This window comes from Anoplopoma fimbria, chromosome 23 (assembly GCF_027596085.1).
Source record: "Anoplopoma fimbria isolate UVic2021 breed Golden Eagle Sablefish chromosome 23, Afim_UVic_2022, whole genome shotgun sequence".
Taxonomy (NCBI): Eukaryota; Metazoa; Chordata; class Actinopteri; order Perciformes; family Anoplopomatidae; genus Anoplopoma; species Anoplopoma fimbria.
Genome location: NC_072471.1, coordinates 7,072,099 through 7,096,754, shown reverse-complemented (window position 1 = coordinate 7,096,754; position 24,656 = coordinate 7,072,099). Strand labels below are relative to the sequence as shown.

Here is a 24,656-nt window from a genome sequence, read left to right as displayed (position 1 = left end):
AATGTAAACTCATCCCAGATCTTTCTCAGAGATGCAGATTTGTGCAACAATGGCTCATTATTTATCTTGCCGTCTCTGCTCTGCCCACCATGCTTTTAGTGGCATTGAGGAGATTTTGTATCTTCCATCTCTGACCAGTGCACTGCTGTAAAACGAGTGTGTCAGAGCCGGTATCACCCATCGCAATTTCCAGGCATCTCTTTGTTTCTTTGTTCTGGATAGGTCCATCCTGGGAATAACAACAATAAAACATTTATTTATCTCCAAACAGACCAACCTCTTTGGTGTAAATATATATTTAAAACTGCAATATTTACCTGTTTAAAATCCCACAGCATGTGGAATTTCTTCTGCTTGGCTAATTTGCACTCATAGAGTCCCGGGTAGACTCCAGTGCCGGGGTCCACCAGACAGCGGTTGCTGTTGTACTTGTGTGATTTGATTCCACCAATGTAGAGTTGTCCATTGGTGCGATAATAACAGTGCTACACCAAAGAACAATGGTTATCCGCAAACATAAATAAACAACAGACTTTGCATGCAGTGAATCTCTGAACATACCTGAGGGGCGTATTGGTGGCATTTGTGTGTAATGGGTGTGTTCCCCGGCATTGGGCCTTGGTCAATGCAGAGATCTGGCTTCAGATCATTGTTCAGCTGTCAACAGAAGCAGAAATGGAACACTTTAAAGCAAACGTTAGAAATAGTGGCAAAACATATATAACTAACATAATCATCTTGCTATTGAACTTCAGAGGCTCCGACTCTGAATGCACTTAAATTCAACCGATGATGTTTTTTGTTGTTGTTAAGAACAAAACCAGCCACGGGTCCATGAAGACCTTCGGACATGGACGGATGACAAAGGGTACGGCGATATGAGAACCATAACTTGTCCTTCAAGCTTATTCGTTCCTACCGAGGATGTAAATATTTAAAAAACGGTCACAGGTAGTTTCATTCTTAAAAATACCCCAGTGATTTCCTCAAACAGCTCTGTAATGAAATTTTTTAGCAAATGTTACTCACACAGAAATAATATATAATATATTAATAATAATAATGGATTTTTTGGGTATTATTTTCAGCTGCGGATTAATACACATTTTGTGTTATTACAGCAGCAGGATGGTGTATGTGGGATCATCCAAAAAAAATGAACTACATTGCTTGTTGGTTTTGGGATTTGTTAAGAAATATATTGTTTCAACAGACCCATCTTTTAATTTAGGAAATTCAATCCTTGGGATCGCCAAACTTTGGTTCGGGTCACACAAAGACGGTGTAGAGATACAAAAACTATATTATTTTAAACAAAATAATGCTTATATTTTAAATGTTATTTCAAAAACAACAAGGCATCTAAAATCAATCTTGGTCACAACAAACCCAAAATGTGCAACTGCTGACTAGAGTCACATCTACACATTGCTTTGTTTTAAGAAGCCAGAAAGTTTCGAATCAAATATTCCATTCCATTCCATAACCTGCTTATCCAGTTAAGGGTCGCAGGGGTGCTGGAGCCGATCTCAGCTGTCAATGGGCGAAGGCAGGGTTCACCCTGGACGGGTCGCCAGTCCGTCGCAGGGCTGACATATATAGACAGACAACCACAACCACTCACACTCACATCCACACCTACAGGCAATTTAGAGTCTTCAATGCACCTTAGCTGCATGTCTTTGGAAGCCGGAGAACCCGGAGAGAACCCACGCTGACACGGGGAGAACATGCAAACTCCACACAGAAGGTTGTCTGGCCCGGGAATTGAACCCGGGCCCCTCTTGCTGTGAGGCGACAGTGCTAACCACTACACCACCGTGCATGACTGTGACACCTGCAGATTCAGACTTCAAATGCAGTCACATCTGATATCGTTTCCACCCACCGCTCCGTAACCTAGCAGGTCCAGCATCGGGTCCAGCATCGGGTAAACATTATCCAGATACCACCGAAAGGGCTTACAATTCAGCCTCTCTCTCAGCTTTTTCCTCTCGGACACGTCCCCAATGTCTATGCCGTGTTTCTGTGGGGTAAAAAAACCTCTTTCTGATAAGTAAGAGAAACTGCAATGTTTGTACAACGAGTCAAATCCTCAACAGCATTCTTTTTAAAGCATAATTCATGTAATTAGTCAGAATTCATGCCTTACCTCTAAGGGAAGGTTCCAAGCAATGTTGACATTGTATTTATATTCATCCAGCCAAACCTCAGCCACCCGCAGTGCGTTACGCCTCATCAATCCGTTCAAGTCTCGGGCATAAGGCTTTGTGGCCCGCTCAAGGTGGGCAATTTTAGAGCAAGGTATAACCTCTATGCTTCCTCCACACAGCCACACCTGCCGAAAAAGGTCAAATTATTTAAAATGCATTATACTGTATGTGACTATCTTATTTCTATATTCTGTGCTAGGAAACATACTGAGTTCAAAGCTAATGTTTGAATATACTTAGCCAAATAAAGCCATTTGATTTGAACCTATCCCAGCATGCAAGCAAGGATGCATAAAGAGACATCATCTGGAGACCATGAATATTTTGTAAAAACATGGCAACCAAGTAGTCGATGTTGTTGGCATGGCTAAAATCAGGTACCGTCTGAACAACCATGTCACCTTTTTTTAGACTCTAATTAAAGCATTTTAAGTCCTTTTGAAAACAACCTGTAAATCTCACCCGGACGCCCAACTCCACATTCTCGCCACCGTATATTTTCATTCCCCCATCAAGGCTTCCGATCTCCCCGAAAAACTTACGATCAGCTACAAGAATCCCCATGATGGAGGGGCTTCTGAGGAGGGAATTAAACACAGAGAGAATCAGAAGTGAAAACGGCAACTGTACTTCATGCATTTTAGATGCAAGAATAGATAGTGTGGTTAACAGGTCACTACCTCAAAGTTGAAAGAACTTCCTCATCCAGGTTCAAGATTTTAGAAATACCAGAAGTCATGAGTCGAAGCCTCCAGTTCAAACAACACTGGGTCAATGCGTACAGTCAACAGATGAAAGCAAAAGAGTTCACTCCCTCAGTTTTGTTTCATGATGTTCTTAAAAAAGGCTTGAACAGTGTGTGTCACAAACAGATTTAAAGATTTAGGCTTATGCTAAAAATGCCCTTTGTAATGTTAAATGTCAATTAAATGAGGGAGATGCTATCACAGTTATTCGATCACAAAACAGTTATGCAGCTACAATATTTAAAGCGTATAAGGAGCCATAAAACATGGTACACAGCAGTTTGGTGCCAGTTTGTCTGTTGACACTGTGCACTTTGCTCAGTATTGCCCGTTACGCTTCATCATTTCGCTCAAGTCTCGGAGGTAAGGCTTTGTGGCCCGCTCAATGTGGGCAATTTTAGAGCAAGGTATAACCTCTATGCTTCCTCCACACAGCCACACCTGCCGAAAGAGGTCCATCCATCCATCTTCCGTTACCGCTTATCCAGTTAATCCCAGCTGTCAATGGGCGAAGGCAGGGTACACCCTGGACAGGTCGCCAGCCTATCACAGGGCTGACATATAGAGACAAACAACCAGTCACACTCACATCCACACCTACGGGCTAAGCTGCATGTCTTTGGACTGTCGGAGGAAGCCGGAGAACCCGGAGAGAACCCACGCTGACACGGGGAGAACATGCAAACTCCACACAGAAGGTTGTCTAGCCCGGGAATTGAACCCGGGCCCCTCTTGCTGTGAGGCGACAGTGCTAACCACTACACCACCGTGCAGCCCCCGAAAGAGGTCAAATTATTTAAAATGTAGATTTTTCATTTAACACACTATGCATTTTACTGTATGTGACTATCTTGTTTCTATTTTCTGTGCAAGGAAACATACTGTTCAGAGTTCAAAGCTAAATGCACATGTAACCCGGTTAAAAAGTACCCTACATTGTAATAAAAATGTTAAGATAATAGTTATGTTGATAAATAAGATAAACATTAGGTCTTGTTAAACGCATGGCTAAGAAAACAATTTCATACGAAGTTTATGGATGAAGTACGAAGTATAATAAATAAGTTTGAAAGTTGTTTGGTTGTTTTGGTTATCACTGATCACTACACAAGATATGCTCAGGCTTTGTCTACCAGGAACCAAAAGGCCCTTACGGTTGCCAAGATCTTAGTGGAAAAGTAGTTTGTTCACTATGGCTTGCCAACACGGATCCATTCCGATCAAGGGAGTCCCTCCCTTGATCCCTCCCTTGATCGGAATTGAGTCTCGGCTGATCAAAGAGCTGTTGAGGATGTTGGGCATACGAAAATCACGTACCACTCCTTATCACCCGCAGGGAGATCCCCAGCCAGAGAGGTTTAATCAAACTTTGTTGTCAATGCTTGGTACCCTTAATCAAGAAAAGAAACGGCAGTGGAGCCAGCATGTTGTACATCTTGTGCATGCTTACAACAGCACTAAATGTGATGCTACTGGATATTCCCCGTATTTCCTGATGTTTGGGAGAGAAGCCAGACTCCCAGTGGATCTATGCTTTAGAACATGCCCTGGTGGGAAGGGTGATCATCAGCACTCCTCTTATGTCGCCAAGTTGAAAGACAACCTGCAAAAGGCTTACAGGATGGCTACAGAAGTCTCCAACAAGATGCACCTGCATAATAAAAAAGCCTATGACAATAGACTTGGTTAAACGCATTGTTAAGAAAGCAATTTCATACGAAGTTTATGGATCGGGTCACAGGTGGCAGGAAGTTGGAGAGAGAGTTGTTTACGTTGGGTGGTTTAACAATGGGTTGGACGAACGGAGTCGCGATGTGAGCACGTGTGAAATCGGATCGTCATGTGAAGATTTGTGAAAGTTTGTGCAAATAAATATGTAGGTGGTGTCTAAGATTATCTACTCGACAGATACCCATTCTACATCTAAGCTGCAAGTAACTGGAGATATTTCAGCTCGAAGTTTATCGCATAGTTATCCACATGTTTATGCTGGTATTGTAGCCAACAGAGTGTTTAATAGCATTCATTAGCAAAGTGAATGGACTATTAGCCACTGTATAGCTAACACAGCTTACGCTATTGGCATTAAGTTGGCTGTGTGAGTGTGTGTGTGCTTAATGAGTGTGGGCCCACTGAGTTTGAATTGATTTTAAAAACGATATTGTCTCTACTCAGAACCAATGTCCCAGTTACTCAGAATAACTCACGGATTTCAAATATATATTATTGAATCTTCATATATATTGCAATGAAAACAAGGTATTTGGGTTATCCTGTGTAAATCTTATTTCTGGAAAAACAAAAAGTGTTATATTCAATTTTTTTAGTAGGCTACCACAAAGTGTTATTCATCTCTTAAATCGGTGTTTAGATACCACTATGGAATGTTAAAGGAATGATTTTACATTTTATGAGAATTACACTGGTTTGCTCTCGTGCAGAGTGTTAGACGTGAGAGTGTTTTTGATCTCCTCATCTGTCAGTTAAATCTGAATCAACGGCCAGCTGCTTAACAGTTAGCGAGAATTAGGGGGGAAAAGCGAGCCTAAAATCTGCCTACTGGCACCTCTAAAGCTCACTAACATGTTATATCATTCAAATGTTTTCAGGTTTAGTCCGTGACTTTGTTTCGGCAGCCCATTTGCAGTTGCAAGTTTCTGCAAACCACAGATATGTAGATTGTCGAAGATTTTGTATTTTGTCAGGGCAAGTGAAATAGAACGTTGAGTGGCTGTAATTGAGAGTTGTGTTTCCAATAATTTGCCAAACTATTCCTTTAACTGTGAATGTAAATTGTATCTTTTTGTGTGTGATTTGGGAGACTGATCCTTTTTAAACTTACTTTCCAGGTTGTGACTCGTCCTTTAAAGCGTACCACTCAGGTCTGAAGGACTCGTACATGCACCAGAGAGCCCAGTCGAAGGCCTCTGCTGCAGCTATGTAGGGAACCAGCGTCAAGTCATCAAAATTCACTTTGTCAAACACTGGTGTCAATATCACGGTGCGATCCTCTTTAATTCGAGCTAACAACGGCTCCGCCCTGAAAACACAAGTGACAGTTTGACTTAAGATTCATATTGACAGAGCACATCAAAAAAAAGACAACTCAGATCACTCAAACCAACCATTGTACATGGACTTCTATGTGAGCGTCAAAGATGGCTACGACGTCGCCAACAGCAGCCCTCCACCCTGACAGTCTGGCCTGGGTGAGGCCGAGCTGCTCAGAGTGCCTGACTTTCTTCACCATGCCTGGACGCTCCTCGTGGATGGAGTTAATGTATTCGTCGAGTTTCTCCATTAAATCCTCTGCAGAAAGTAGAGAGTAATACAACAGTAATCTTTAATGTTTATAGGTATTAATTATTTTATTTGTTTATATTTATTTGTATTTAAATGTATTTATTTATATGTATGTATTTATAGTATACATATTTATGTTTATTGATATTCATTAATATATTTATATTTATGTATAATCTATTAATATATTTATATTTATATAATGGTTCCCAAAATTAAAAAAATGAATTAACTTAAATGGACATTTGAATGGAATTGGAAAATTACATATAAAGGAATGGTTTGACATTTCGGGAAGTATGCTGAGAGTTGGATGAGAAGATCAACACCAGCCTTATATCTATATTGAAGGATAAGTAATTTTACAGTTTGGGTAGATGTATATTCAGGTTTCCAGTTTTTATGTTAAGCTTCTCCTTTAACACACAAATATGAAGGTGGCAAAGGTCTTCTTATCCATTTTACAGAAAGTAAATTAATAGGCATGTGCCCTAAACTATTGCTGATTAGACCTTTTCTCAAGGTAGGGTGACAAATACCCCTTTAAGTGATCTACTGTAGGATGGTAAACTGAGAGCCAGAGACATGATGTAGCAGGTCCGACTTACCATTACTGCTGTGGTCGTCCACCAGTATGATTTCTTTCAGCAGCCGAGCTGGAGTTTTGTCTATGATGCTGCGGATCGCCCTTTTGATGATAGAAAGAGCTTCATCCAGGTAGATTAACACAATGCTGATGGAAGGCAGATCCTCTGGGTACTTTTTCTTAGCACACCTGTGGGAGGAGAGAAAGTGGTATTTTATATGTTCGAATAAACCAATTAAATTTCAGTGGGAAACATCAGTATTAACTCTGACCTTTTTGTATTATTTTCAAATGATTTTTGCCAAATTTGTACAAATAAGATACAGCTCACCTAGATAGACCTGAAACTTACTGTTTTATTATTTTTAAAAGTCAGTCAAACAATTAATTGAATAATAGTTTATAAAATGTCATAGAAATAGGGAAAACATTCTTATCTCAAGGATCTACCATAAAAAACTAAGAGAACCAGCAAATGTACATAATTGAAAACTTGCTGAAAGCGTAGTTTTGACAGTTTTTACTTAAAAAAACATTTTATTTCATTTTCTGATTATTAAACCAACTACTGATCAAAATACACTGAATGAAAAAGAATGTCTGTATGTTTGCTAACCACACATTTTATGACAATTAAACAAATGAATTTACTATGTCACAAAAATAGATTTTTATCATATTGCTCAGAAAATGTTTTTTAGATGCAAATTAACTTTGGACATTGACACATTTTAAAAAGTAATAATGATAATAATACATTTTATTTGTATAGCACTTTAAAAAGGAACCCAAAGGCACTTGACATGGTAAAGACAGAAATGATAAAATAAATAAATAAAAATCAGCCAATTGTGACTACACCTGTGTGTACGTGACGGGTGTGGCTTACCAGTATTTTGTTATATGAAGTCATAATCACCTGGGCGGCCTGGTGTCGGGGATCTCTCTGTTGAGCGGTAGCCTGTCACTGAGGAATGAGTTGTAACCGTATCTCTGAAACAACATCTCGGCCTCCTTCTGCTCCTCCTCCGACAGCTCATCGCCCCACTTTCTGAACAGAGCAGAGTTCGGGTACAGCTTCCTCACCATCGTTTTCTCCCTCTTTACCTCTGCGTTGTTTTGTTTCACCAGTTCCTTCTTTTCAAGATTAGCCATCAGATTGACTTTTGATAAAAGAGTGTTTGCGTTTATTTTTATTATTCTGCTTTGTTTGCAATATTAATGACTGGCAGATGGCGTATACAACAGATGAACCTTGTTTCATTGACAAATTAGAGTCAGTCATTGGTTGAAAAGTTAAAGTTACTAAATCTATAGGTCGATAAACAGAAATCTAATTTGTAGCTGTTTGATTGTTAAGACATTTTCAAGCAAAAATTCAAAATTATTCTTAGATTTCAATCGTGAAAAACTGCCATTTTACTTTATCATATATGATAGTTAACTTAATATCTCGATTTAGGACCACTGGTTGTAAAACAAGAAATTTGAAGTCACTTTGGGCTCAGGAAAATGATAATGGCATTAATCACGATTTCTTTTACATTTAATAAATAAATAAAAAATCAATATATAAATCAAAGCACTATCAGCAAATTAATTGATCATGAAAGTAATTGTTAGTTGCAGCCCTATTCAATATATCCATTGTCTTCACAGTAATTCTAATAATAACATTTTGATGTGAAGCAAGTTATACCTAACTTAAAATTGAAAAATAAAAAAAGTTTCACTTTTAAACCAAATTTTGTACTGACAACAAGTTTATTTAGCTGAATTCAAATTTTGCACTTGTAAAAAAAAAGCAGTAAAGGAACCAGCTGCTGTGCTGGGACTCACGCAGCCTGGTGATGTCGGTCTCCATCTTGTCCATCCTCTTGAGCATTCCCTGACCCCTGATGGAGTCATTGTGGTGGGCCCTCTGGAGTCTCTCCGAATGGGTATGAACCTCCCGCGTAATGGAGCTGAGGTACAACAGAGCAGCAGCCATGGCAAAGGCACCAAGTGATCCTTTAATCCAGCCGGATCTCATCATGGTGCGTCTTTGCATGTCAAGTGTTTTGTTTGGTTTTGCATTGAAACCAATAAAAAAGTTGTCACCTGTCTTTATTTTAAGGTGCTCCTCTCATTCTCCCCACCCTCTACACACACGCACTCTCTCATACACACACACACACACACACACACACACACACACACACACACACACACACACACACACACACACACACACACACACACACTTACACACATAAAGTCACGCACATTGTTGCGCCATAGCTGTGTTATATGATATCCTGAAGTTTGCATCATATTTGTTGAAAGTCTAGTTTCCAGTCCGGTTTTCACTCTGCTGCTTCTTTGTTGCATTACACTAGGTGTATATAATCGGCTGTTGTTAACTGGAAAACCATCCCTCCCAGGGACGAGCGCTCTACCTCACCACAAAAGTCATAGTATATTATGTTTTTTTACTATGACAAATAAGTCATAGTATAGTATGTTGGAAAACGTCATAGTATAGTTTGGCGAAAAAAGTCATAATAAGTCATTGTATAATATGTCGAAAATAGTCGTGAAAAAAAGTCAAAGTATAGTTTGTTGAAAAAAGTCATAGTATAGTATGACATAGTATTTTATGTCGAAAAAAGTGATAAAAAAGTGATAGTATTGTATACCGAAAAAAGTCATAGTATAGTATGTTGAAAAAGTCATTAAAAAAGTGATAGTATATTATGTTCAAATAAGTCATAGTATAGTATGTTGGAAAAGGTCATAGTATAGTATGTTGGAAAAAGTCATTGTATATGTCGAAAAAATCATAGTATAGTATGACATAGTATTCTATGTCGAAAAAAGTGATAAAAAAGTGATAGGTTAGTATGTCGAAAAATGTCATGAATAAGTCATTAAAAAAGTCATAGTATAGTATGCCGAAAAAAGTCATAAAAAAGTCATAGTATAGTATGTTGAAATAAGTCATAAAAACTCATAAAAAAATGATATTATAGTTTGGTGAAAAAAGTCATTCACTAACAAAGACCACGCTTATCACGATATAGGTTATGACTGATTTATTACGAATGTGAGTCAGAGGGATGGGTTAGGGAAGGGGGTCGGAGGGATGAGGGGATGAAGGGATAAGGGTCGAGGGATGAAGGGGTAGGGGTTAAATCATCTCTTAATGATTTTGTTTCCTGTTGTCTGGAAACAGAGCTCTAGAGTTATTAATGGGCCTCTCCCCCAGTTTAGTGCTATTAGACGTCTGAGAACAGTTGTATAACGTCTCCCATTCAATCTCTTTTTGTCCGTGTTGTTAAGGTGCTACTTTTACTGTTTTGTCTGAATGTTTTCAGGATTTGGAGAACAGTTTGACAAACTGACTCGCCAGCTGGTATTATTTTGTCAACCTGCATTTGAGAAAGGCACAAACCGCAAAAAATACAAAAAACAAGCAACAGAGAAGTCATTAAATACTCAGAAATCTGAAATCTGAAAGCATTCCATAATTTCAATGTTAAATTAAGTTTTTTTTGGTTTGTGAGTCATTCAGGGAACTGATTTCTGTGTCTATAATTGTCGCTGCTTTGTTCAGGGCTCTGAGTGTATCTGAGGTCAAAGCAGCTGTGAAAGAGGCCATTCAACTGCAAAAGGACTTCCCAGATGTTGTTGCAGGATTTGACATGGTAGGAAGTAATCCGTCTTGTTGAACCACTTATTTGAGTGAAACAATGTTTGTTGTAATAGTTTAATTTGCTTTTCCTGCGGGCTAACATTATGGTTTACAGGTTGGCAGGGAGGACAGCGGGAGGACCCTTTGGTACTTCAGGGAGGCTCTTTCTCTGCCAGCTGAACTGGGTGTCACGCTGCCATATTTCTTTCACGCGGGGGAAACAGGTGGTTTGGACCAAAAGCACAGAATACATCAAAACTCCAAAACAAAAATAGAGCGCTTTTCCAAAAAGTTTTATGAATCTTTTTATATATACTTTGATTCCACTTTGTATGTTTGCTTGTAGATGACGAAGGCACCGACGTGGATCAGAACATTCTTGACGCCCTTCTGTTCAACACCACGCGCATCGGCCACGGCTTCGCTTTGGCACACCATCCGCTCGCCAAAGAGCTTTCTAGGAAAAGAAATGTGGCTGTGGAGCTGTGTCCCATCTCAAACCAGGTAGACAAACCAAAAGAACCTGGCTAAATCCAAGTTTCCACCACGAGGGGATGAAATGTGCTATGAGATAGGACTGACATGGAGATTAATTGAAATTCCTGAAACTGTAACTTATTTTCATGTATTTTGTGGAGCAGTTGTTAATGGTAATATTGACATTTTATTTGCATGTGGTCTTTTGCATCACGTAGAAGACATAATAGATATAGTCGGAATTGGGAGTGAAATGTAACGCTCAACTGAGCATCCTTAGACCATATGGACAAAAAACAACCGTTGCCTGTTTAGCTTTGCAGAATATAATGAACAAATCCACTTTTTCAAGCCATTGTATATCCTGTCTGTTGTATATTAAGTGTGGGGAAGTCCTCAGAGAGTTTGAATGTGTTTGACCTCTGACCTCCAGGTGCTGAGGCTGGTGTCGGACCTCCGGAACCACCCTGCAGCTGTACTGATGTCTGAGGGTCACCCGATGGTGATCAGCTCTGACGACCCGTCTCTGTTCGGCACCACGGGCCTCTCCTACGACTTCTATCAGGCCTTTGTTGGCATCGGAGGATTAAAAGCAAACCTGGGAACTCTGAAAGAGCTGGCTCTTAACTCCATCAGGTGACAATCAGTTGATTTGATCTCTATCATGTCTGTGTTTTAACGCATTGTTTTTAGATTTATTGTCTTCTTTAAGGCCAGCCTTAGATTTTAAAGATGATATTATAAAAATAATTGTTGTCAACAAATCCCATGAAACAAAATACAAGTCCTACTAAAATTGACCTGTTCTTTAATTAGTATGAGCATGTGCACTTTAGTTTATTTTATCTCAAATTGCCCTAACCCAACCAACTTTGTATTTACCCACAGCCAAAAAATAGTCACCACCAAATGCACTATTTAATCTAGTGCCAGGTGTTTTAGGAAATCCTGGGGCTTTTTTCAGAATTCTTTCCCCTTTTAAAATGGGACGCCTTCATCTTAAATCATTCATGACAACCAAACCAAATCCTCTCCCACTTGAAGGATGGACTGTAAAAGCGCCAAAATAAAGCAAACATCTGTAGGCCATTATTTAAACAATTAAAAATAAAATCATTGGAACTACTGTATCTTTGTTATCTATTGGCTGAAAAGAGCTCAACATCCCTGTTACATCTTTTGGTCTGACGGAGGAAAGGAACCGTTTTTCTTTTATTGAAACATTTACAAAGAAACTTAACGCTAAAGTAGCCTGCTGGTGAGAAATGCGATCCAAAATCTTTTCTTGCACAGTTTGACCCTCGTTGATCCATGTCATCTGGTTCAAAATGTAAACTCATCCCAGATCTTTCTCAGAGATGCAGATTTGTGCAACAATGGCTCATTATTTATCTTGCCGTCTCTGCTCTGCCCACCATGCTTTTAGTGGCATTGAGGAGATTTTGTATCTTCCATCTCTGACCAGTGCACTGCTGTAAAACGAGTGTGTCAGAGCCGGTATCACCCATCGCAATTTCCAGGCATCTCTTTGTTTCTTTGTTCTGGATAGGTCCATCCTGGGAATAACAACAATAAAACATTTATTTATCTCCAAACAGACCAACCTCTTTGGTGTAAATTTATATTTAAAACTGCAATATTTACCTGTTTAAAATCCCACAGCATGTGGAATTTCTTCTGCTTGGCTAATTTGCACTCATAGAGTCCCGGGTAGACTCCAGTGCCGGGGTCCACCAGACAGCGGTTGCTGTTGTACTTGTGTGATTTGATTCCACCAATGTAGAGTTGTCCATCGGTGCGATAATAACAGTGCTACACCAAAGAACAATGGTTATCCGCAAACATAAATAAACAACAGACTTTGCATGCAGTGAATCTCTGAACATACCTGAGGGGCGTATTGGTGGCATTTGTGTGTAATGGGTGTGTTCCCCGGCATTGGGCCTTGGTCAATGCAGAGATCTGGCTTCAGATCATTGTTCAGCTGTCAACAGAAGCAGAAATGGAACACTTTAAAGCAAACGTTAGAAATAGTGGCAAAACATATATAACTAACATAATCATCTTGCTATTGAACTTCAGAGGCTCCGACTCTGAATGCACTTAAATTCAACCGATGATGTTTTTTGTTGTTGTTAAGAACAAAACCAGCCACGGGTCCATGAAGACCTTCGGACATGGACGGATGACAAAGAGAATATGAGAACCATAACTTGTCCTTCAAGCTTATTCGTTCCTACCGAGGATGTAAATATTTAAAAAACGGTCACAGGTAGTTTCATTCTTAAAAATACCCCAGTGATTTCCTCAAACAGCTCTGTAATGAAATTTTTAGCAAATGTTACTCACACAGAAATAATATATAATATATTAATAATAATAATGGATTTTTTGGGTATTATTTTCAGCTGCGGATTAATACACATTTTGTGTTATTACAGCAGCAGGATGGTGTATGTGGGATCATCCAAAAAAAATGAACTACATTGCTTGTTGGTTTTGGGATTTGTTAAGAAATATATTGTTTCAACAGACCCATCTTTTAATTTAGGAAATTCAATCCTTGGGATCGCCAAACTTTGGTTCGGGTCACACAAAGACGGTGTAGAGATACAAAAACTATATTATTTTAAACAAAATAATGCTTATATTTTAAATGTTATTTCAAAAACAACAAGGCATCTAAAATCAATCTTGGTCACAACAAACCCAAAATGTGCAACTGCTGACTAGAGTCACATCTACACATTGCTTTGTTTTAAGAAGCCAGAAAGTTTCGGAACCAAATATTCCATTCCATTCCATAACCTGCTTATCCAGTTAAGGGTCGCAGGGGTGCTGGAGCCGATCTCAGCTGTCAATGGGCCAGAGTTCACCCTGGACGGGTTCCGTCGAGGGCTGACATATATAGACAGACAACCACAACCACTCACACTCACACCACCTACAGGCAATTTAAGTCTTCAATGCACCTTAGCTGCATGTCTTTGGAAGCAGAACCCGGAGAGAACCCACGCTGACACGGGGAGAACATGCAAACTCCACACAGAAGGTTGTCTGGCCCGGGAAAACCCGGGCCCCTCTTGCTGTGAGGCGACAGTGCTAACCACTACACCACCGTGCATGACTGTGACACCTGCAGATTCAGACTTCAAATGCAGTCACATCTGATATCGTTTCCACCCACCGCTCCGTAACCTAGCAGGTCCAGCATCGGGTCCAGCATCGGGTAAACATTATCCAGATACCACCGAAAGGGCTTACAATTCAGTCTCTCTCTCAGCTTTTTCCTCTCGGACACATCCCCAATGTCTATGCCGTGTTTCTGTGGGGTAAAAAAAAGTAAGAGAAACTGCAATGTTTGTACAACGAGTCAAATCCTCAACAGCATTCTTTTTAAAGCATAATTCATGTAATTAGTCAGAATTCATGCCTTACCTCTAAGGGAAGGTTCCAAGCAATGTTGACATTGTATTTATATTCATCCAGCCAAACCTCAGCCACCCGCAGTGCGTTACGCCTCATCAATCCGTTCAAGTCTCGGGCATAAGGCTTTGTGGCCCGCTCAAGGTGGGCAATTTTAGAGCAAGGTATAACCTCTATGCTTCCTCCACACAGCCACACCTGCCGAAAAAGGTCAAATTATTTAAAATGCATTATACAGGACATTCAACTATCTTATTTCATTATTCTGTGCTAGGAAACATATCTTATTTCTATAATCTGTGCTAGGAAACATACTGAGTTCAAAAGCCATTTGATTTGAACCTATCCCAGCATGCAAGCAAGTTTATTTAGAGGATGCATAAAGAGACATCATCTGGAGACCATGAATATTTTATAAAAACATGGCAACCAAGTAGTCGATGTTGTTGGCATGGCTAAAATCAGGTACCGTCTGAACAACCATGTCACCTTTTTTAGACTCTAATTAAAGCATTTTAAGTCCTTTTGAAAACAACCTGTAAATCTCACCCGGACGCCCAACTCCACATTCTCGCCACCGTATATTTTCATTCCCCCATCAAGGCTTCCGATCTCCCCGAAAAACTTACGATCAGCTACAAGAATCCCCATGATGGAGGGGCTTCTGAGGAGGGAATTAAACACAGAGAGAATCAGAAGTGAAAACAGCAACTGTACTTCATGCATTTTAGATGCAAGAATAGATAGTGTGGTTAACAGGTCACTACCTCAAAGTTTAAAGAACTTCCTCATCCAGGTTCAAGATTTTAGAAATACCAGAAGTCATGAGTCGAAGCCTCCAGTTCAAACAACACTGGGTCAATGTGTACAGTCAACAGATGAAAGCAAAAGAGTTCACTCCCTCAGTTTTGTTTCATGATGTTCTTAAAAAAGGCTTGAACAGTGTGTGTCACAAACAGATTTAAAGATTTAGGCTTATGCTAAAAATGCCCTTAGTAATGTTAAATGTCAATTAAATGAGGGAGATGCTATCACAGTTATTCGATCACAAAACAGTTATGCAGCTACAATATTTAAAGCGTATAAGGAGCCATGAATCATGGTACACAGCAGTTTGGTGCCAGTTTGTCTGTTGACACTGTGCACTTTGCTCAGTATTGCCCGTTACGCTTCATCATTTCGCTCAAGTCTCGGAGGTAAGGCTTTGTGGCCCGCTCAATGTGGGCAATTTTAGAGCAAGGTATAACCTCTATGCTTCCTCCACACAGCCACACCTGCCGAAAGAGGTCCATCATCCATCTTCCCAACCGCTTATCCAGTTAAGAGTCGCGGGGGTGCTGGAGCCGATCCCAGCTGTCAATGGGCGAAGGCAGGGTACACCCTTCAGGTCGCCAGCCTATCACAGGGCTGACATTAGAGGAAAACAACCAGTCACACCGGAGAGACATCCACACCCACGGGCTAAGCTGCATGTCTTTGGACTGTGGGAGGAAGCCGGAGAACCCGGAGAGAACCCACGCTGACACGGGGAGAACATGCAAACTCCACACAGAAGGTTGTCTCCCGGCTTGAACCCGGGCCCCTCTTGCTTGAGGCGACAGTGCTAACCACTACACCACCGTTAGCCCCAAAGAGGTCAAATTATTTAAAATGTAGATTTTTCATTTAACACACTATGCATTTTACTGTATGTGACTATCTTGTTTCTATTTTCTGTGCAAGGAAACATACTGTTCAGAGTTCAAAGCTAAATGCACATGTAACCCGGTTAAAAAGTACCCTACATTGTAATAAAAATGTTAAGATAATAGTTATGTTGATAAATAAGATAAACATTAGGTCTTGTTAAACGCATGGCTAAGAAAACAATTTCATACGAAGTTTATGGATGAAGTACGTGGTATAATAAATAAGTTTGAAAGTTGTTTGGTTGTTTTGGTTATCACTGATCACTACACAAGATATGCTCAGGCTTTGTCTACCAGGAACCAAAAGGCCCTTACGGTTGCCAAGATCTTAGTGGAAAAGTAGTTTGTTCACTATGGCTTGCCAACACGGATCCATTCCGATCAAGGGAGTCCCTCCCTTGATCCCTCCCTTGATCGGAATTGAGTCTCGGCTGATCAAAGAGCTGTTGAGGATGTTGGGCATACGAAAATCACGTACCACTCCTTATCACCCGCAGGGAGATCCCCAGCCAGAGAGGTTTAATCAAACTTTGTTGTCAATGCTTGGTACCCTTAATCAAGAAAAGAAACGGCAGTGGAGCCAGCATGTTGTACATCTTGTGCATGCTTACAACAGCACTAAATGTGATGCTACTGGATATTCCCCGTATTTCCTGATGTTTGGGAGAGAAGCCAGACTCCCAGTGGATCTATGCTTTAGAACATGCCCTGGTGGGAAGGGTGATCATCAGCACTCCTCTTATGTCGCCAAGTTGAAAGACAACCTGCAAAAGGCTTACAGGATGGCTACAGAAGTCTCCAACAAGATGCACCTGCATAATAAAAAAGCCTATGACAATAGACTTGGTTAAACGCATTGTTAAGAAAGCAATTTCATACGAAGTTTATGGATCGGGTCACAGGTGGCAGGAAGTTGGAGAGAGAGTTGTTTACGTTGGGTGGTTTAACAATGGGTTGGACGAACGGAGTCGCGATGTGAGCACGTGTGAAATCGGATCGTCATGTGAAGATTTGTGAAAGTTTGTGCAAATAAATATGTAGGTGGTGTCTAAGATTATCTACTCGACAGATACCCATTCTACATCTAAGCTGCAAGTAACTGGAGATATTTCAGCTCGAAGTTTATCGCATAGTTATCCACATGTTTATGCTGGTATTGTAGCCAACAGAGTGTTTAATAGCATTCATTAGCAAAGTGAATGGACTATTAGCCACTGTATAGCTAACACAGCTTACGCTATTGGCATTAAGTTGGCTGTGTGAGTGTGTGTGTGCTTAATGAGTGTGGGCCCACTGAGTTTGAATTGATTTTAAAAACGATATTGTCTCTACTCAGAACCAATGTCCCAGTTACTCAGAATAACTCACGGATTTCAAATATATATTATTGAATCTTCATATATATTGCAATGAAAACAAGGTATTTGGGTTATCCTGTGTAAATCTTATTTCTGGAAAAACAAAAAGTGTTATATTCAATTTTTTTAGTAGGCTACCACAAAGTGTTATTCATCTCTTAAATCGGTGTGTTTAGATACCACTATGGAATGTTAAAGGAATGATTTTACATTTTATGAGAATTACACTGGTTTGCTCTCGTGCAGAGTGTTAGACGTGAGAGTGTTTTTGATCTCCTCATCTGTCAGTTAAATCTGAATCAACGGCCAGCTGCTTAACAGTTAGCGAGAATTAGGGGGGAAAAGCGAGCCTAAAATCTGCCTACTGGCACCTCTAAAGCTCACTAACATGTTATATCATTCAAATGTTTTCAGGTTTAGTCCGTGACTTTGTTTCGGCAGCCCATTTGCAGTTGCAAGTTTCTGCAAACCACAGATATGTAGATTGTCGAAGATTTTGTATTTTGTCAGGGCAAGTGAAATAGAACGTTGAGTGGCTGTAATTGAGAGTTGTGTTTCCAATAATTTGCCAAACTATTCCTTTAACTGTGAATGTAAATTGTATCTTTTTGTGTGTGATTTGGGAGACTGATCCTTTTTAAACTTACTTTCCAGGTTGTGACTTGTCCTTTAAAGCGTACCACTCAGGTCTGAAGGACTCGTACATGCACCAGAGAGCCCAGTCGAAGGCCTCTGCTGCAGCTATGTAGGGAACCAGCGTCAAGTCATCAAAATTCACTTTGTCAAACACTGGTGTCAATATCACGGTGCGATCCTCTTTAATTCGAGCTAACAACGGCTCCGCCCTGAAAACACAAGTGACAGTTTGACTTAAGATTCATATTGACAGAGCACATCAAAAAAAGACAACTCAGATCACTCAAACCAACCATTGTACATGGACTTCTATGTGAGCGTCAAAGATGGCTACGACGTCGCCAACAGCAGCCCTCCACCCTGACAGTCTGGCCTGGGTGAGGCCGAGCTGCTCAGAGTGCCTGACTTTCTTCACCATGCCTGGACGCTCCTCGTGGATGGAGTTAATGTATTCGTCGAGTTTCTCCATTAAATCCTCTGCAGAAAGTAGAGAGTAATACAACAGTAATCTTTAATGTTTATAGGTATTAATTATTTTATTTGTTTATATTTATTTGTATTTAAATGTATTTATTTATATGTATGTATTTATAGTATACATATTTATGTTTATTGATATTCATTAATATATTTATATTTATGTATAATCTATTAATATATTTATATTTATATAATGGTTCCCAAAATTAAAAAAATGAATTAACTTAAATGGACATTTGAATGGAATTGGAAAATTACATATAAAGGAATGGTTTGACATTTCGGGAAGTATGCTGAGAGTTGGATGAGAAGATCAACACCAGCCTTATATCTATATTGAAGGATAAGTAATTTTACAGTTTGGGTAGATGTATATTCAGGTTTCCAGTTTTTATGTTAAGCTTCTCCTTTAACACACAAATATGAAGGTGGCAAAGGTCTTCTTATCCATTTTACAGAAAGTAAATTAATAGGCATGTGCCCTAAACTATTGCTGATTAGACCTTTTCTCAAGGTAGGGTGACAAATACCCCTTTAAGTGATCTACTGTAGGATGGTAAACTGAGAGCCAGAGACATGATGTAGCAGGTCCGACTTACCATTACTGCTGTGGTCGTCCACCAGTATGATTTCTTTCAGCAGCCGAGCTGGAGTTTTGTCTATGATGCTGCGGATCGCCCTTTTGATGATAGAAAGAGCTTCATCCAGGTAGATTAACACAATGCTGATGGAAGGCAGATCCTCTGGGTACTTTTTCTTAGCACACCTGTGGGAGGAGAGAAAGTGGTATTTTATATGTTCGAATAAACCAATTAAATTTCAGTGGGAAACGTCAGTATTAACTCTGACCTTTTTGTATTATTTTCAAATGGTTTTTGCCAAATTTGTACAAATAAGATACAGCTCACCTAGATAGGCCTGAAACTTACTGTTTTATTATTTAAAAAAAATCAGTCAAACAATTAATTGAATAATAGTTTATAAAATGTCATAGAAATAGGGAAAACATTCTTATCTCAAGGATCTACCATAAAAAACTAAGAGAACCAGCAAATGTACATAATTGAAAACTTGCTGAAAGCGTAGTTTTGACAGTTTTTACTTAAAAAAACATTTTATTTCATTTTCTGATTATTAAACCAACTACTGATCAAAATACACTGAATGAAAAAGAATGTCTGTATGTTTGCTAACCACACATTTTATGACAATTAAACAAATGAATTTACTATGTCACAAAAATAGATTTTTATCATATTGCTCAGAAAATGTTTTTTAGATGCAAATTAACTTTGGACATTGACACATTTTAAAAAGTAATAATGATAATAATACATTTTATTTGTATAGCACTTTAAAAAGGAACCCAAAGGCACTTGACATGGTAAAGACAGAAATGATAAAATAAATAAATAGAAATCAGCCAATTGTGATTACACCTGTGTGTACGTGACGGGTGTGGCTTACCAGTATTTTGTTATATGAAGTCATAATCACCTGGGCGGCCTGGTGTCGGGGATCTCTCTGTTGAGCGGTAGCCTGTCACTGAGGAATGAGTTGTAACCGTATCTCTGAAACAACATCTCGGCCTCCTTCTGCTCCTCCTCCGACAGCTCATCGCCCCACTTTCTGAACAGAGCAGAGTTCGGGTACAGCTTCCTCACCATCGTTTTCTCCCTCTTTACCTCTGCGTTGTTTTGTTTCACCAGTTCCTTCTTTTCAAGATTAGCCATCAGATTGACTTTTGATAAAAGAGTGTTTGCGTTTATTTTTATTATTCTGCTTTGTTTGCAATATTAATGACTGGCAGATGGCGTATACAACAGATGAACCTTGTTTCATTGACAAATTAGAGTCAGTCGTTGGTTGAAAAGTTAAAGTTACTAAATCTATAGGTCGATAAACAGAAATCTAATTTGTAGCTGTTTGATTGTTAAGACATTTTCAAGCAAAAATTCAAAATTATTCTTAGATTTCAATCGTGAAAAACTGCCATTTTACTTTATCATATATGATAGTTAACTTAATATCTCGATTTAGGACCACTGGTTGTAAAAAACAAGACATTTGAAGTCACTTTGGGCTCAGGAAAATGATAATGGCATTAATCACGATTTCTTTTACATTTAATAAATAAATAAAAAATCAATATATAAATCAAAGCACTATCAGCAAATTAATTGATCATGAAAGTAATTGTTAGTTGCAGCCCTATTCAATATATCCATTGTCTTCACAGTAATTCTAATAATAACATTTTGATGTGAAGCAAGTTATACCTAACTTAAAATTGAAAAATAAAAAAAGTTTCACTTTTAAACCAAATTTTGTACTGACAACAAGTTTATTTAGCTGAATTCAAATTTTGCACTTGAAAAAAAAGCAGTAAAGGAACCAGCTGCTGTGCTGGGACTCACGCAGCCTGGTGATGTCGGTCTCCATCTTGTCCATCCTCTTGAGCATTCCCTGACCCCTGATGGAGTCATTGTGGTGGGCCCTCTGGAGTCTCTCCGAATGGGTATGAACCTCCCGCGTAATGGAGCTGAGGTACAACAGAGCAGCAGCCATGGCAAAGGCACCAAGTGATCCTTTAATCCAGCCGGATCTCATCATGGTGCGTCTTTGCATGTCAAGTGTTTTGTTTGGTTTTGCATTGAAACAAAAAGAAAGTTGTCACCTGTCTTTATTTTCAGGTGCTCCTCTCATTCTCCCCACCCTCTACACACACGCACTCTCTCATATACACACACACACACACACACACACACACACACACACACACACACACACACACACACACACACACACTCTTACACACATAAAGTCACGCACATTGTTGCGCCATAGCTGTGTTATATGATATCCTGATGTTTGCATCATAATATTGAAAGTCTAGTTTCCATATCATCGGCTGTTGTTAAATGGAAAACCATCCCTCCCAGTTCCATGTAACAGGAACAGGACTGACAAACGAAGCATTACTGTTGCTATAACAACAACAACCTTTTTCATCCAATCTGCCATGAGCAGATCATCTAGCTGACAAGCTGTTTTTTAGACCAGATTTTTTTGTCTAAAAAAAGAAAAATCATACAAAATCTTTAATCAAGAGCTTTATAGTATAGCATATAATGAATTTTTCATGTAAAATAATGTCGTGAAAAAGTCACATTATAATATGTAATTAAAAGTAATGGTGTAGTATCTTAAAAATGTGATAGTATAGTATGCTATAAAACATGTGATAGTAAGGTATGTTTCAAAAATGTCATAAAGACTCGTTGTATTGTATAGCATGCTATAAAAAGTATTGGTATAGTATGTCATAGAACTGAATGTCAATAGAAAAAGTCATACAAAGTAAAAAAAAAAATCATAGTACTGTTGGTCAATGCAGGATAATCACACCTTCAACCGGCTTCAACCGTGCTGGAAGTATAAAAACAGCTTAAACTGGTAGAATAGATATCGTAAACTTGAATGCAGAGAACACTGTATTTATAGCTGAAAAAATTCATATAATATGTCGAAAAAAGTCATAGTATAGTATGTCGAAAAAGGTCATAAAAGTCATAGTATAATTTGTCGAAAAAAGTCATAGTATAGTATGTTGAAATAGGTCATAAAAAGTCATAGTATAGTATGTTAGAAAAAGTCATAAAAAAGTAAAGTGATGTTAGTATGTCGAGAAATGTCATGAAAAAGTCATAGTATAGTATCTTGAAAAAGTCATTAAAAAAGTCATAGTATAGTATGTCGAAAAAAGTCATAAAAAAGTCATAGTATATTATGTTCAAATAAGTCATAGTATAGTATGTTGGAAAAGGTCATAGTATAGTTTGGCGAAAAAAGTCATAAAAAGTCATTGTATAATATCTCGAAAATAGTCATAGTATAGTATGACATAGTATTTTATGTCGAAAAAAGTGATAAAAAGTGAAAGGTTAGTATGTCGAAAAATGTCATGAAAAAGTCATAGTATAGTTTGTCGAAAAAAGTCATAGTATAGTATGTTAAAAAAGTCATAGTATAGTATGTTGAAAAAGTCATAGTATAGTATGTTGAAAAAGTCATTAAAAAAGTCATAGTATATTATGTTCAAATAAGTCATAGTATAGTATGTTGGAAAAGGTCATAGTATAGTATGTTGGAAAAAGTCATTGTATAATATGTCGAAAAAAGTCATAGTATGACATAGTATTCTATGTCGATGAATAAATGTCATGAATAAGTCATTAAAAAAGTTATAGTATAGTATGACAAAAAAAGTCATAAAAAAGTCATAGTATAGTATGTTGAAATAAGTCATAAAAAAGTCATAGTATAGTTTGTCAAAAAAAGTCATAGTATAGTATGTTAAAAAAGTCATAGTATAGTATGTTAAAAAAGTATAGTATGTTGAAAAAGTCATAGTATAGTATGTTGAAAAAGTCATTAAAAAAGTCATAGTATATTATGTTCAAATAAGTCATAGTATAGTATGTTGGAAAAGGTCATAGTATAGTATGTTGGAAAAAGTCATTGTATAATATGTCGAAAAAAGTCATAGTATGACATAGTATTCTATGTCGATGAATAAATGTCATGAATAAGTCATTAAAAAAGTTATAGTATAGTATGACAAAAAAAGTCATAAAAAAGTCATAGTATAGTATGTTGAAATAAGTCATAAAAAAGTCATAGTATAGTATGTCGAAAGAGTCATAAAAAAGTGATATTATAGTATGTAGAAAAAAGTCATAAAAAGTCATAGTATAGTATGCCGAAAAAAAGTCATAGTATAGTATGACAAAAAAAGTCATAAAAAAGTCATAGTATAGTATGTTGAAATAAGTCATAAAAAAGTCATAGTATAGTATGTCGAAAGAGTCATAAAAAAGTGATATTATATATATGTTGAAAAAAAAAGTCATAGTATAGTATGACATAGCATTTATGTCAAAAAGTGGTAGGTTAGTATGTTGACAAGTCATAAAAAGTCATAGTATAGTATGTCGAAAAAAGTCATAGTGTAGTATATCGAAAAAAGTCATAAAAAAGTCATAGTATAGTATGTTGAAAAAAGTCATAGTCATAGTATAGTTGAAAAAAGTCATAGTATAGTATGTCGAAAAAAGTCATAGTATAGTATGTTGAAAAAAGTGATATTATAGTATGTCGAAAAAAGTCATAGTATAGTATGTCGAAAAAGGTCATAAAAGTCATAGTATAGTTTGTCGAAAAAAGTCATAGTATAGTATGTTGAAATAGGTCATAAAAAGTCATAGTATAGTATCTTGAAAAAGTCATTAAAAAAGTGAAAGTATAGTATGACAAAAAAAGTCATAAAAAAGTCATAGTATAGTATGTTGAAATAAGTCATAAAAAAGTCATAGTATAGTTTGTCAAAAAAAGTCATAGTATAGTATGTTAAAAAAGTCATAGTATAGTATGTTAAAAAAGTCATAGTATAGTATGTTGAAAAAGTCATAGTATAGTATGTTGAAAAAGTCATTAAAAAAGTCATAGTATATTATGTTCAAATAAGTCATAGTATAGTATGTTGGAAAAGGTCATAGTATAGTATGTTGGAAAAAGTCATTGTATAATATGTCGAAAAAAGTCATAGTATGACATAGTATTCTATGTCGATGAATAAATGTCATGAATAAGTCATTAAAAAAGTTATAGTATAGTATGACAAAAAAAGTCATAAAAAAGTCATAGTATAGTATGTTGAAATAAGTCATAAAAAAGTCATAGTATAGTATGTCGAAAAAAGTCATAGTATAGTATGACAAAAAAAGTCATAAAAAAGTCATAGTATAGTATGTTGAAAAAAGTAAGTATAGTATGTCAAAAAAGTCATAGTATAGTATGTCGAAAGAGTCATAAAAAAGTGATATTATAGTATGTTGAAAAAAGTCATAGTATAGTATGACATAGCATTTATGTCAAAAAGTGGTAGGTTAGTATGTTGACAAGTCATAAAAAGTCATAGTATAGTATGTCGAAAAAAGTCATAGTGTAGTATATCGAAAAAAGTCATAAAAAAGTCATAGTATAGTATGTTGAAAAAAGTCATAGTATA

General features: G+C 37.7%; 3 protein-coding genes across 3 annotated transcripts; 1 reads left to right on the top strand and 2 right to left on the bottom strand.

The window, feature by feature from the left end:
• Positions 1 to 61: 61 nt before the first annotated feature.
• On the bottom strand, positions 62 to 8,898 carry LOC129112836 (probable polypeptide N-acetylgalactosaminyltransferase 8). Its single transcript, XM_054625071.1, has 11 exons — positions 8,688 to 8,898; positions 7,768 to 8,011; positions 6,871 to 7,037; positions 6,085 to 6,268; positions 5,802 to 5,999; positions 2,676 to 2,790; positions 2,153 to 2,338; positions 1,889 to 2,026; positions 562 to 657; positions 318 to 485; positions 62 to 229 (listed from the first exon to the last, which is right to left on the bottom strand). Exons 1-11 carry the CDS (start codon positions 8,896 to 8,898, stop codon positions 62 to 64), a joined length of 1,875 nt encoding a protein of 624 aa, XP_054481046.1.
• A 1,104-nt stretch (positions 8,899 to 10,002) lies between these two features.
• LOC129112835 (adenosine deaminase 2-A-like) lies at positions 10,003 to 11,638 on the top strand. Its single transcript, XM_054625070.1, has 5 exons — positions 10,003 to 10,010; positions 10,444 to 10,534; positions 10,637 to 10,745; positions 10,868 to 11,025; positions 11,432 to 11,638. The coding sequence occupies exons 1-5, from the start codon at positions 10,003 to 10,005 to the stop codon at positions 11,636 to 11,638; spliced, it is 573 nt and encodes a 190-aa protein (XP_054481045.1).
• Positions 11,639 to 12,386: 748 nt separating this feature from the next.
• LOC129112834 (probable polypeptide N-acetylgalactosaminyltransferase 8) lies at positions 12,387 to 21,214 on the bottom strand. The gene is made up of 11 exons (XM_054625069.1): positions 21,004 to 21,214; positions 20,084 to 20,327; positions 19,186 to 19,352; positions 18,400 to 18,583; positions 18,118 to 18,315; positions 14,974 to 15,088; positions 14,437 to 14,622; positions 14,186 to 14,323; positions 12,887 to 12,982; positions 12,643 to 12,810; positions 12,387 to 12,554 (listed from the first exon to the last, which is right to left on the bottom strand). Exons 1-11 carry the CDS (start codon positions 21,212 to 21,214, stop codon positions 12,387 to 12,389), a joined length of 1,875 nt encoding a protein of 624 aa, XP_054481044.1.
• Positions 21,215 to 24,656: the final 3,442 nt, after the last annotated feature.